The following is a 15,352-nucleotide window of genomic DNA, read 5'->3' as shown; positions in this document are numbered from 1 at the left end:
CTTTCTTTCCTCATGGCTTGCAGCTTGTAGTGTAAGTAAATCTCCTTGGTGTACAGAAAAGCCATAGTATTGTACTCTGTTGGCAAAAGTTTCAAACCCAGCTAGTTAATCTTTGGCATGGTAAGTGATAAAATGAGACTAGAATGTATTCTTCACATATTCTGATAATTTTATAAATAAAAGTGAAAAAAAAATTATTAGAGTTTGTGTGACCCGAATCCCGTCACTTGTTGAAGAAACAAATAAAGTAGCAAAATAAGAGAATTTGTAAGGGCGAGAGGCCGAGGGTTGTAACTTTTTCCGTATAGAACTATACTTTTTATATTTGATATTAATTAGAATAGGGTTTTTCAATCTTTAAATAGATATAGACGAAATTCCTCTTGTATCATCCAATCAACAGTAGAGAATTTTCTGTCTCTACAAGTGATTTTTTTCGAAAGGTTTATTTATTTTTCTTTTTACTTTACTATCGTTTTTTTACCATTATTGACGCGTATTATAAAATAAATATTATCATAATTATCTCAACAAATTTTATCTATAAACATGGCCTCAATTGTCGCATTTTCAATCTAATTTTAGGGATATCCAAAGAACAAATGTTTTTTAATCAATATAATGTCTTAAAAAAACCCAAACATCAGCGTATGTCTTACAGTTTCTATTGTTATGAAAATTTCCCTTTCTATAGTTATTATCATCCTTTGATTCATATTTTTATTAAAGTTTATCATTTCTTTTATAAAAATTAGTCACCATTCAATTAATTAAGACACATGGCTCAATATTGACCATGAAATAATTGATATGGAACAACCAGCACTATAAATAACATGTGAAAATGTTCTTACATTTTCAAAGCTCTCCAAAACTCAATCCAAATATTTCAATTTTCAACCCAAATATTTTTTTATGTTTTTATTTTAACTATTTTTTTATTCTTCCACAAATTTATTCACATTCTGGGTAAGTTTTCATTTTTCTTTTCTTTACTCCATTAAGTTATGGTTTAAATTTAATCAGAAAGAAACAAAGTTTCAACTCTTAGTACCCTTTCTTTGTCCTATCAATGAGATTTTTTGAGCTTTAATGAGTTTTCTTCCATTGCTTTATTAACAGATTGTGGCCAAATTGAGCAATGGAACTAAAGTTTACACCTACAAAGAATCTACAAATGACAATATTCAAAACCCCACAAAAGTCACCCTCTTTAATATCATGTATAGGATGTGGCAATCAAGTTAAGTGCAAGCAATGTTTGGACTATGGTCGCCTTCATCGTTCATCACATTTTAGCTCAAGAGAGTTGAAAGCTGATTGGTGCTCAAGCTTCAATGGCTTCCCCCATGAAAACGTTGTTCACAAGAGGATAAAATTGAATCCTTCGAAGCAGCTATTGCCATCAAAGGTCGAGTTCCTTGATCCAACATCACTTGGAATTTGTCCCGAACCACCGAATTGGCCTGAAAGAGACTAGATTCAAAGGTTCACCATCGAACAAAAAGCAAACAACGTGGGGATCTCACATTCACTAAGGTTCATAAAGCGAAAACAACAAGGGAAATTGGGTAGTTTCGTTGATAATGCAAGTGAATTTGCACATTCCTCAGTTAAAAACGCCATTTCTTCATTAGTTTTGATCATCAGAGAGATCCAAAACTACACGCTGATGATTAGGGATAGTCTTTATTCAGAAGATTTAGTGGTTGTCTTGTCTAAAATCCAAAAAGACATGACGTTAACATTTGTATGGCTGTTCCAACAAGTGATTTCCGAAACACCGATACTCATGGTTTACGTTATGCTTCTTTTGGCAAACTTTTCTGTTCAATCAATGGCGGGAAAAGCTTGTTTTGATGCAATCCAACGACAAGGATTCACTCAAAATGTTGTTATAGAAACCGTGTTGGTTTCAGACAAGGAAAGTGGAAAAGAAGAAGAAGATCAATGTGCTAAGGTCAGGCAACAATTGGTTTCTCCATTGCATGCGGAGATTGAACCAGATAACTATGAAGTTCATTCCAAAACGGATCTTGTTTACCAAATGCGTATTGCTGAGGAGCCCAATAATGCTCTTTTGCTAACAAATTATGCTCAATTTCTCCACCTTGTTGTCAACGACTACGACAGGTAAAATTGCTGCTTTTATTTGGCAACATAATTCATTACTTTCAGAAAAAGTCGGTGATGTTTCACATCCATATCAGATTCATACCATTTATTTTTTGGTATGGTATATGCAGGGCAGAAGAATGCTTCAAACGTGCTATTGAGGTGGAACCTCAAGATGCCGAGGCATTGGGGCTATATGCGCTATTGAGGTGGAACCTCAAGATGCCGAGGCATTGGGGCTATATGCTGATTTCTTATGGCAAGTGAGAAACATGAGTGGGCAACTGAAGAAATGTACATACAAGCTGCTGAGGCTGACACCAAAATCCCTTTTCAAGCATCAAAATATGCAAATTTCTTATGGAGCACTGGTTGCCAAGGCATTTGTCTTTTGTTTGATGAATCAATTGTTTCTTCAAAGTAGATATAACTACCTGCTTCTACTGGATATTTGTCATTGCTTCGGGCTTTGTGGCTGTTACTCTTAATAATATCGTTTCTAAGGTTCAAACTTAGATTCTCTTTTCTTGGAGTGCTATGTGTCTTATCATTGTGCCTAACCACGTATTGATAATATTTTATACATATTAACAACTTCTTATATTAGTGTAGTAAAATTTTGTATTTATAGGAATTAATAAATATTCATTTATTATTATTTTTTATTTTATCGCACATTTTCTTACCATGTAAAATAAATGTTAAAGTAAATATCGATTTATTGATTATCAATAGTTTTATTTTTTTTGTTCAATATATTTACTGGAGTGAGTCCAACAACTAACCTTTTGCATTCGGTAAGCCCATTAAAAAGGTAGATGCTAGTCACAAGTTTTAAAACTACTCCATATCCAAGATGAAGATCAATTCTCAACCACCGATTAACGTAAGATTAACAATGGTTTTAAACAAATGATAAACTACATAATAAATATTGTTTTGTAATATAAGAGAATCTATATAAATATTGTTTTGTAATATAAGAGAATCTATATTAGTGAATAATCTCTATTAAATTTAACTACTAACCCGATTTTTATAACATTCACTTATCCAAGTCTTATATTATTCTTACAACGTTTCACATGACTAATCAAGTAAAAAAACTCATATCCAAAAGAAATACGATGAGCTCAAATTTGATTTATTCTTTGATATTTATATATTTTTATAATAATTTTAATTATTAAATGCCAATTCTTGGAAATCATTACAACATGAACTATTAATATACTAAATTTATATAAATATATGAAAATCAAGGATGAGTATAAAACAATATGAAGTTGGTTTTAAAATAATTGATTAGCAATGTAGCCTAATAATAACTTTTTAAAATATGCTTTAATTTGCTATATTTTTCTCTTATTTTTATTTTTCAAGAATTTAATTTTTTATTTTTCTAAATTTTAAAAATCATGTCTAATTATTAACTATAATTAAATTTTTATCAAATTCATTAATATAATATTTTAAAAATAAAAAATTTATTTAATAGTCATGAAAAAAAAAATTTAATCAATTTAAATTTAACAAATTTTTTAAATAATATTCGTAATTAAACTTATATTTTAAATACTAAAACTAAAGGATTAAAGTAAATGAATTAAATTCTAATTATATAAAATATATAATATATTAAAACTTAAAAGCTTTTATATAAAATATTTATGATCTCTTCCCATCTTCAAAAACCAAGTTTACTCATTAGTTGATATAATATTATATTACACAAATATTATAATTCTCTTTTAAACCTTATCTTGTTTGATTATATTGAGATCCCATCTTAAATAATTTTCTTTTAAAATTATATTAACTAAGGTGCCCTTTGTTGACTTTTCATTAATCCTTTTGATTGGAATAATCTTTTTACATACTTTATTTTATCATCTTTAGAGTATATATATATATTAACAATCTCGTTATAAAATTTTAATTATTTTTATTTTTAAGATAATGTCTAAAATTATTCATATCCCTTCCTAACTCATAAATAGGAAGATAATGCACTTAGCGCATTCGAACCCACTTCTTCTTATATTGACAACAATATTCATACCAATTGAGCTAAAATTCAATTCGACATATTTAAGATATAATTATGTTCATAACTAAAATAAATAAATAGAATTTCTTTTAATTGTCATCTTCTAATTTTTTAAAGAAAAATCTTCATTAACTTAATTATTTTAGATAGAATCAATCAATACAATAGCTGTTGTATTATAAATTAGTACAAATGACAAAATAATTTTTAAATATCATTAATACAAAAAAAAAAACAAAAAACAAAGTAAGTATCATTAATACAACAATACACGTGTTTAGTATTTTTATGAATTTTATCTAATATACCGATAATGTATACCCTTTAATGGACCTACAGAGTATGGATGATTAGTTCTTGGGCTCATCTAATAGATACTTTAAGAAATTAAAAATATAATTTTTTTAAATTTATACATGATCTTTTTTATTAAAAATTTATACATGATCATGCATTGAATATAGAGGTGCTTAGCTTGAGTTAGATTTATGCAATGTATTTATATCAATTTTCTAAATTTAGGTTCGACCCGACTTAAAAAATGAGCTTAATTTTTTCTCAAATTTGATCTAATTTAAAAAAGTAAATATGGATTTGACCCGTCCTCTCATATTTGATTAGAATAATTTCTATTTAAAATTAATTTTTTAAAATATAATATACTAAATGCATTAAAAAGGCTAAAATAAAATTTTTAACATGTTAAAAAGTATTTATATTAAAAACACTATTATAAATATAATAAATGGTTTATTATATTAAAAACACAAATAAATATAATTAATATTCTATTGTATTAAATATAGATTTTAAAATTTTATATTTTGGGTTAAATTATTTAGTTGGATAAATTTTTTAAGTTTTAGACAATAAATTTAATTATTATTTGATTACTGATTTAACATTAATATAAATATATAAATATTATTTAACATATATAATTAACATAATATTATTTTATAACATAATATTTAGATTAGGTCAGAGCTAAAATTATTATCCAAGACTTAACTCATATAAAAATAGATTTTAAATTTTATCCAAAATTTATTTTTGGGACAAACTTTCAGGCATGGAAGAGTGTGAGCATGTTTAATTGAATATAAAAAAAAAAAATTCTTAGGTTCAAAAAAGAATTTTGTTAAAAAAATATATAAAAAAATCTTAATTTTATTACTAAAAAATGCCATCTGATAATTCCAATTTTGCCTGTCAATTTCCACTTTCTTTTGAAAGAAACCCTTTGTTCTTGTTTTGTCACTTAAAAAAGAACCAGACGAATCCATTGTTAAAAACTGTTGTCTTTCTCCATAAAAAATGGAATCTTTCTCCATAAAGTAGACTAAAAACTAATACCCCATTTGGCTAATTTTGTAAGTACAAATGCTTTAAAAAAGCATCAATTTCTTCAACAAATCATTCCCCAAGTCAATTCTTCATATTTCCTGTAATTTTAGTGTACAAAAGGTTTGGTTTTTTCTTCTGGGTTCTTATTCTTCTTTTTAATTTTGTGTTGAAATTTTGGTTCTAGCTTGGATTCTTTTTACTTAGTGCAATGAACTTGTTGAATCTTAAGAGAAGTGCATATTTTGAGTTTATGTAACAGTAAATTAACGGCTTTTTATGATACTCAGGGAAGTGCATCGATTTTCGATTCGATTTAATTAGGAAAAGAAGTTTTCAATTCAATCTGGCTCATGATTCTTATTTTTATTTTTTGGGTTTTTGAGTTGTAGAAACATGGTTGTTCCTGAATCTCAAGAGAAAAGCAAATTTTAAGGTTGTATAATAGTAAATTGACAAATTTTAGGCTTTTGGGGGAATGGGGCTGATTTTGATTCGATTCAAGTAGTAAAAGAAGCTATCATCACCTTTTGAATTGGCTGAAGATCTGGTTTTTGTCAATGGCTCTTGATTTTTTATGCTTTTTGGGTTTATTGCCTGTTGAATCTTGATAGAGAAAATTATGTCGAAAAGTGATCCGATCAAATCCAATCTGAATTGGATTTGGTTCGTAAAAGAAGCATTTTCACCTATTGAATTAGGTATTAAGAAAGCTGCGAAAGATCTTGAAAGTTGTTGGGGAGTGTCTAATGATAAAAGAAAACAATTTGAATTGATTGCCCGGTTGAACGGTAGTGATAGTGATTGGAATGGTAAGGTTCAAATCTTCAGTGTGAAGAACAGGATCGGTGTTAATAATTGGTCGAGTCATGTTGGTAGTGAAGAGAAAATGAAAGGGTTGTCTATAAAGGTTCCGATGGATGTTTTTATTGGCATGTTTTTGCCGGAAAATGAGCTGAACGATAAAAAGGTCAAGGCAGTTAGGAAAGGATTTAAAGGAAAAGATGTTGATACGGTTGAAGGGACTTGTATGAATCCGTTGCTGTTTGCAGCAAATTGGTCAGTGCTTGTTAACAGATTTGTCCAGGCTATACCGAGCTCGTTCGAATCCGGGAAGGAATGGATTCGGAAAATGGACGAAAATAAAGGGCGTCTAAGCTCATGTATTCATGACATGGAATCAAAGGCATCATTTGAGTTTAAGCCTAGAGAGTCAAGGGCTCAGGTTATCACAAGGAATGAGGGTTTGGAACATAATCATGGTCAGAAAGATGTATCATTTGAATGCTTTGTAGGGTTTGCATTTGATCAGTTGACCCAAAATCTTCAAAAGCTTGATTATTTAAAAGCTGTTGCAAGTATTTTGGATGGTCGAAAAGTCAATGTAAATGGATTTTTAGGAAATTTAATGTTTGCTAGAGTGGGAGGTGTTCCATCTGGTATTGCAGGTGTTGCTTCTTCTGTGAATGAAGAGGGTCAGGATGGTGTTAGTATAGGCAGTAGGGAAGAAGGTGGTAATTCATCACAAAAGCTGGCCGATCAGATGCTTAGTGTTCCTCTATCGAATGTGGAGAGTTTGAGAACGACTTTACCGGCAGTCACACTTACGGAATTGACTGAGCTACTACCACCTTTGAGCCAATCTTCGTTAGACCATCCGGACAAGAAGAAGTTATTTTCTGTCCAGGAGTTCTTCAGATATACTGAGTCTGAAGGTATGGTTTATCAGACAGCTTAGCAAATGATCAGTTTTGCATCATCGATTTCGTTTTTTATTTGATTTCTTAACAGCTCAATCCTTAAAGAAATGCATGATGTTGTAGATTATGAGTAGCATAATTCGAACTATAGCTTTCTCGAATTCTGTATTGTGTTTATCTTCATGCTTAAAATGTGGGAATTGGTTAGTTTTCAGTTCTGGCTTCTTGTTAGATCCTTTCCACAATCGATATTAAACTCGGAAATAGAGATTATAGCATTTCGTATTGCATAAATAAGCTGTTTATGCGTTTGTGACTTGTTGTTGATGCTATCATTCGAGTTTTCATGGCATTAATTTTAGGTCAGGGTAATTTATATTGTCTAATGTGATTAGCTGTACTACAGTATACTACTCACTTACATCCAAGTCCGAGTTACATAGTTATGCTTCGACTTTAACTCAGTTATTATTCTTTCAGGGAGGAGTTTCTTTGAAGAACTGGATAGAGATGGTGATGGCCAAGTAACATTAGAAGATCTCGAAGTTGCTATGAGAAAAAGAAAATTACCACAGACGTATTCTCGGGAATTCATGCGCCGGGCTAGAAGAAATCCATTTTCAAAATCCTTTGGCTGGAAGCAGTTTTTGTCCTTGATGGAACGGAAAGAGCCAACCATTCTTCGAGCTTATACTTCTCTTTGTTTAAGTGAGTCTGGGACTCTCCACAAGAGTCAAATATTGGTATCACTTAAAAATGCCGGGCTTCCAGCAAACGAACACAATGCTGTTGCTATGATGCAATGTTTGAACATGGACACTGAAGAATCTGTTTCGTATGGACACTTCCGCAATTTTATGCTTCTATTGCCTTCTGACCGGCTACTTCAAGATGATCCTCGGTAAGGTTAATTTTCCATTTGAAGGGTCTTATTCTGAAATTATAGTGGAAACACAAGGTCAAATTTAATTTGCTGTTCGATTGTCTTTGGTTTGGGCTGCACTTTTAGAAGTTCAACGTAAGATTACATCTCGGTTACTTAACGTATATAATTAGCATAAAGTCCCAGTCCTCCCTTTTACCTTTGTTAAATGACGGGTGTAGACAAGGCATATGTGCTCGTAAGCTAACTAAAATTAAATTGAAATTGGCTTGGTCAGTGTCAAGTCGAACTTGAGCTTGAACAATTTAAGTTGTCAAGTAAGCTGAATTTTCTAAGCATAACCAAGCTCTTTTACTTGGACTTGAACTCTAGCACAATTAATCGAGCTTCTTTTTATGTTAAATACAGGAATATCTGGTTCGAAGCTGCAACTGCTGTTGCTGTTGCACCAGCTGCAGAAATACAGCGTGAAAATGTTCTTAAATCTGCTTTTGCTGGGGGTCTGTCATGTGCATTCTCCTCGGCCGTAATGCATCCTGTTGATACCGTAAAGGTACATTCTGTTTATGTCATTAGGGATTTTTTATGATTTTTTCCTTCTTTTCATTTCTGTTTTTGTACTTTATCAGACTCAGGTGCAAGCATCAACCACCCTGACATTCCCAGAAATTATGTCAAAGATTCCGCAAATCGGATTACGAGGGTTATATAAGGGTTCCATCCCTGCAATTCTTGGACAGTTTTCAAGGTTATATATAAACATATATCTTGTTTTTTGTCACTTGTTTTTAGTTTGGAGTTTGATTTTGCTTTCTCTTAATTATTCGTCTAATCGCTTTTCTTTCAATGTTGAAGCCATGGATTGCGGACAGGTATATGTGAAGTAAGCAAGCTTGTATTGATCAATGTCGCTCCGAACCTCCCTGACATCCAGGTACTTGTTGCACTATTACAATTGAATGTCTGTTGTCATATAAGTTTTCTTCCGAGTGCCATTCATGTAGCTCTTTTTCATTTGGGCCCAGTTTATAAATTCCCTTGATTTCATGGGCATTGCCCCACTAGTCATGGAAACTAAGAAAAACAGGAAGTTACATGTTAAAGGAAATTTCTACTTATTTGTATAAATGATGTTAAACAAGCTACCTTTGTTACTTAGACTCGGGTGTAAGTATTTGGAGGAATCTTGGATGGTCATATCCTCGTACCAATACTTGGATATGCATCGGATATTAGTGTCAGACACAGGTACTATAAGAAAAATGAAGAGTCGGAGTAACATAGTAGTGCACATTCAAAGCATTCGCTATACATGAAGGTAAACAATTACCAAGATTGAACTAATCATTCTAGGAGATTTTAATTCTTTGATATGATTATGAAAACAAAAATTTGAACTTCCAAGTCATTGGTTGTCTATTTCTTAGATTGTACCAGCTCCCCTTGTTTGTCAGTAGTGTTTTCATGTGCTCGTGAAGTCTCATACTAACTCTGTCGTCCTATGTGAGTGCATCCACATTTGCTTTTGTGCTATGTTGCTCCGATTTTTCATTTTCCTTGAAGCACCCCTGTTTTATGCATATCCAAACTTAGGAATGGGAGGATGATCCTCTAGGGATTCTCCAAATATATGAAGATCTTTAAAAATATTGAAAATACCCGTGCCATACTCGAGTCCAAGTAATATAGCTTTTGAGGGTTTACTTCTCTTTGTGCGTGTGCTGAAAGAAGTCTTGCACACTTAATTTCCGTATTCCGGAAAGTAATGAATCATAATATTGTATTGAACTTATTTCGATACTGATTTGCAACATTGTGTTAAGGTCTCATTTACGTGCTCTGTAGGTTGAATCCATGGCATCATTCTTCAGTACAGTTCTAGGAACAGTTGCTCGTTTACCTTGTGAGGTACTGAAGCAGCGTTTGCAGGCTGGCCTTTATGACAATGTCGGAGAAGCTCTTATCGGTACTTGGCAGCAGGATGGTCTGAAGGGCTTTTTCCGTGGGACCGGGGCCACACTTTGTCGTGAGTTGCCGTTCTATGTTGCAGGGATGGGCCTATACACTGAATCCAAAAAGGTATCTACTTTTGTATTCGCTTCGAGAATTTTCATTTCACCAATTTATTTTCCGGGGTAGTCAAAGCCACTGTGGTGCACTTGCCTTATTAATGCAAATTCCTTTTAAGATTTTGTATTAGAATCAATATATGCCTAATAGAATAAATCGGTAACAAAAATACTCACTGATATATTTTATTTCGCCTCCAGCTATGTGGATTCCTTTGAATTATTGGACTTTAATTATAATCATCATTATTTTTTATACAAATTAACATTTTGCTTCTGCATTTTGCTTTAGTTTGTCCAACGACTTATAAGACGGGAACTGGAACTGTGGGAAACAGTTGTTGTCGGAGCTATATCTGGAGGGTTAGCTTCTGTTACTACTACACCATTTGATGTCATTAAAACTAGAATGATGACTACATCCGGGGCCCGAAACGTATCGATGTCAGCAGTAGCCTTTTCTATACTCCGTCATGAGGGACCCCTTGCGCTGTTCAAAGGAGCCGTACCGAGGTTTTTCTGGATTGCTCCCTTAGGTGCCATGAACTTTGCCGGCTACGAGTTGTTGAGGAAGGCCATGGACGGAAACAAAGATGTTGCTAGGGATCAAGTCTCCGAAGAGAAATCGGTTAGTTCCGGGTAAATACAAGCTCTAAAATATGAACCATAACCTTCAAATGGCCTCTGAATTTTGTTAGTGGTCAAAAACAATTGAATGCTGCTGGAAATTTTGAGCTTTTCACCACCAAAATTACAGCAAGTTCTTCAATTTTAATTTGTCGACATATTTTTTTGCTAAAAATTGTAATTTCTCTTGAAGTTTCAACACATTTTTGTAACATTTAATCCGTTCTTTTAATCTTGAATTAGATGTTGATCAGTTGTTCTTGGGTTAAACTTTCTATCTTGATTCTATTTTTTCCTTTTTCTTTGTTTCAGTCTACTTTTTCAATTTAAAAATTTAGATTTATTTGTTAATACTATTAGAATTTTTGCATGTTGGTGTGACATTCAGGGAAAAAAAAAAAACTTGGTATTTATGTAACCAAAAATAAGCATCTAAGGAACTTGAATTTAATAAGAAATTTTAACAATGCTAATAATTCTTAAAAATTAGTATAATCATTTTAATTATAATAAAGCATTTAGTCTAATTAATAACATTATAAAAATTGAGGTATCAAATTATGTCGAGGTTAAATCTCAAAGAGATTAAAATTAAAATTTTACCCGTAAAATTCTCACATAAAATAAAATTCTCACATAAAAAAAATGAACAGGTGTTCATTGTGGAAGGCATAATTGATTTTTAAATCAAGTGCTTGAAAATGTGTTAACATCAATTGTTTTAAAATAAGATTGACCAATTGGATTGGGAATTAATTTGATGTATCAGTCCGGTTGGAGAATTTGAATCGCTTAACTCACAATTTGGTACAAATATAATGAACTAACAATTTAACTAATATTTTTTTTTAATATATATATTTTATTTTTTATGAATTTTAATTATTCATTTGTTCGAATCAGAAATTTATAATATGATCGATTCAATTACCAATTCAAATTTAAAAATATTAATTAACAATTATCAATTTAGGTGTTCGACAATATATAACGATTTTATATGGATTTTTCAAAAAATGGAATTGAAATCGATTGAATTACCTAAGGTAACCTAATGGACTTTTATTATTTTGGATTCATTGATTTTTTTATATAATTAAATTTATAGTACATTCACAAATCATGATGTGGGCAAAATTTTTTATATAACTATATATTTATTAAAAATTCATGTATAAACTAAATGATTTTTTATTGAAATGGTAAAGTTTAGTATTTTATATGTATGTCTCGGGTTCAAATCTTATCATGATATTATTTTATTAAAAACATGATAAGACAAAAAACATTCTCATATTAATATTTGTTACTTTGTATATAAATGGTTATTTTAGAAATATCTCAACTAAGTTGGTATTTAGTTGATTCATGACTCCAACCCAGAAGAAATTTAATATATAATAAATTCTATCGCATACGTATATGTACGAAACCACATATTTAGAATATAGATGTGTATTTAAAAGTACCATACGATAAATAATAAAATGTATGGTTTGATAGTAATAATAGCACATGAAATATAGTATTGTCGTAACCATTTTTTTTGAAAAAACAGAATCGACTTAGATTTTTGGAAATGAAAGCGAATAGAGGAGTCGCCACCAATCTTTTTGATGAGGTGTGATCGGATCACCTTAAATTAATCATTTTAATAAAAGTTAAGATTTACTAAAACGATAATTTTGGTCTCTGAAAATCGAAAATGAGTTCGAGTCGATTCACGCACAAGGAAGGATTAGCACCCTCGATCGCCCAAAATTGGTACCTAGTTGATTAATTAGTGTCTTAGTGTCGAAAATTTGAAAACTTGAAAGAATTTAAAATCGATCCCTCTTTGTAAAGAAAATGCTCAAATGTTAAAGACCTTCTCGTCTCACAATATAAAATGTCACATCCAAGAAGTTAGGACACGACATCTTGAATTTTCGAGAGCGAGCTTGCCTTTTATATAAAATTCATGTATTTCAAAAGGTTATTCAGTTAGTTAAGGTGAACGAGGAAAATCGAAACCCAGTAAGTTAGGGCACGTTTCCTCGAATTCCGAACACGAATATTGCCTTTACTTGCAAAAATCTTATTTCGAGGTAACAAAATGCCATACTCAATGAAGTTAGGCGCAACACCTCGTATCTCCAAGAATAAGCATTTTTCAAAACTCATGTCGCGATTTAAAAGAGTATTCCGTTATTTAGGTTAAAGGAGAAAAATCGAAAACCAGTAAGTTAGGGCACGATTGTCTCGAATTACCAAATAGGGAATATTACTTTTATGAAAGAATTATTATTGGGTTGCATATAATGATAATAATAATAATATTAAAATAAAGTAAATAATAATACTATATATAAATATATATATATATATATATGTATATAATAGAAATACACACTACTATATAATAATAATAAATATAGAAATACAAAAGCAAATATAATAAAAATATTAAATTAAAGTAATAAAAACAATACTATATATAAATATATATATATACATAAAATATACACTAATATATAATAATAATAGTAATAGCAAAAATAATGAAAATATGAGTAATATTAATAATATATTAGAATACAAAAGTAAAGTAATAACAATAGGGTGATAATAATAATAATAATAATAATAATAATACAAACAATAATACATATATATATAATAATAGTAGTCGAAATAAAAATAATAGAAGTAACAATAATGATAGTAATAATATAAATAAATATGGAAAGGGCATATATAATATAATAATAATATAAATAATAATATATACATGAGAAATAATAATAATAATATAAATAATAGTAAAATAATAAAATAAAAAAATAAAACAAAGCTCTCAACTCTCTTTCTCCTCTTTTCTAAATCCGCCATTGGTGCGGCTTTGCTTGATCACGAACCCCCACGGGCAGTCGTCGGGTATACCATAGTACACAATGAAATTAACCTTAAAAAACCTTTTCGTAATGAAAATATGGGTAAGCTTCTTATTTTATTTTTACTTTCATATAAAAAAACAAAATAAAATTGAAAGGAAAACAATAAACAAACAAAGAACTTAAGATGAGAATAGACAAAAGAAACCTCTTTTGCTTTGATCTTTGATTAATCTCCAAAAACTAGCCTTTCCAAAAAACAAAAACCCCCTTTTCTAACATAGTCTTGAATGGCTTTTATAGCCAAATTTTACAAATAAATTTTTTGTAGGCAAGTGGAGTGGTTGGGGTGGTTTAGTGGAGTGGTTTAGTAGGGTGGTTGGGGTGGTTTAGTGGAGTGGTTTAGTGGAGTGGTTGGAGTAGTTTAGTAGAGTGGTTGGAGTGGTTGGAGTGGTTTAGTGGAGTAAAGATATTTGGATTTTATTTCTTTTATTTTTTTTTATTTTGGGTATTGGGCTTAGGTTTGGGTAGGTGCATTTAGGTTTGGGCTTTGGAGGTTGTTGGGTTTTGGGCTAGGTTTAATTTGAGTTTGGTTTTATTGGGCCTCGGGCAAAATTTGGGCCATACAGCTACCCCTCTTTGCTTGTTGTTGTGTAACAAGAACAGAGCAAAGACTATAAAAGGACCAATTTTGCCCGGGCTCGCCGAGTCTTGAGTTCTTAATCTGCTTCTTCGATCTGTTCCCTATAAACACAGGGATGCCAAATCTACTGTCTTCAACTTGATCCCTATAAACACAGGGATGCAAAATCTGCTATCTTCAACTTGTTCCCTATAAGTACAGGGATTCCATGCTGAAATCTTTGATCTGCTTCACCGTAAGCATAGGAATGTTAGATTTGCTATCTTCGATCTGTTCCCTATAAGCACAGGGATGCCAAATCTGCTGTTTTCAACTTGTTCCCTATAAGCACAGGGATGCCATGCTGAAATCTTCGATCTGCTTCACTGTAAGCACAGGAATGTCAGATCTGCTATCTTCGATCTGTTCCCTATAAGCATAGGGATGCTAAATCTGTTGTTTTCAACTTGTTCCCTATAAGCACAGGGATGCCATGCTGAAATCTTCGATCTGCTTCACTGTAAGCACAGGAATGTCAGATCTGCTATCTTCGATCTGTTCCCTATAAGCACAGGGATGCCAAATCTGCTATCTTCAACTTGTTCCCTATAAGCACAGGGATGCCATGCTGAAATCTTCGATCTACTTCACCGTAAGCACATGAATGTCAGATCTACTATCTTCGATCTGTTCCCTATAAACACAGGGATGCCAAATCTGCAATCTTCGATCTGCTCTCCGCCGCTACAGAGATGCCAAATTATCTTGGATTTGCTTCAACGTAAACACGTGAAAGCCAAATCAGCTATGTCTTCGATTTTCTCCTTGTAAGCATAAGGATGGCAAACCATCTTGGATCTGCTTCAGTATAAACATTTGAAGGTTGGATCTGCTATGTGTCTACCCTCCATCGAAGTGGAGATGCCAGACTTCAATTTGTTCTCTGACAATACAGAGATGCCAAATCATCTTAGATTTGCTTTAACGTAAGCATGTGAAAGCCAAATCAGCTATGTCTTCGATTTGCTCCTTGTAAGCACAAGGATGCCAAACCATCTTGGATCTACTT

At 31.6% G+C, this 15,352-nt stretch overlaps 1 protein-coding gene across 2 annotated transcripts; it reads left to right on the top strand.

Annotated features, from left to right (window-relative positions):
- Positions 1 to 5,350: 5,350 nt before the first annotated feature.
- On the top strand, positions 5,351 to 11,058 carry LOC108484032 (uncharacterized). Of its 2 annotated transcripts, XM_017787648.2 has the most exons (8): positions 5,357 to 5,632; positions 5,902 to 7,224; positions 7,690 to 8,110; positions 8,501 to 8,645; positions 8,722 to 8,840; positions 8,948 to 9,026; positions 9,938 to 10,171; positions 10,454 to 11,058. In XM_017787648.2, the coding sequence occupies exons 2-8, from the start codon at positions 6,132 to 6,134 to the stop codon at positions 10,802 to 10,804; spliced, it is 2,442 nt and encodes an 813-aa protein (XP_017643137.1). In that variant the 5' UTR covers positions 5,357 to 5,632; positions 5,902 to 6,131; the 3' UTR covers positions 10,805 to 11,058. The 2 variants fall into 2 exon arrangements, with proteins under 2 accessions (XP_017643135.1, XP_017643137.1); XM_017787646.2 differs by having other exon boundaries at positions 5,351 to 7,224.
- Positions 11,059 to 15,352: the final 4,294 nt, after the last annotated feature.

Source organism: Gossypium arboreum, chromosome 6 (assembly GCF_025698485.1).
Source record: "Gossypium arboreum isolate Shixiya-1 chromosome 6, ASM2569848v2, whole genome shotgun sequence".
Taxonomy (NCBI): domain Eukaryota; kingdom Viridiplantae; phylum Streptophyta; class Magnoliopsida; order Malvales; family Malvaceae; genus Gossypium; species Gossypium arboreum.
This window is presented reverse-complemented; position numbering and strand designations above follow the sequence as displayed.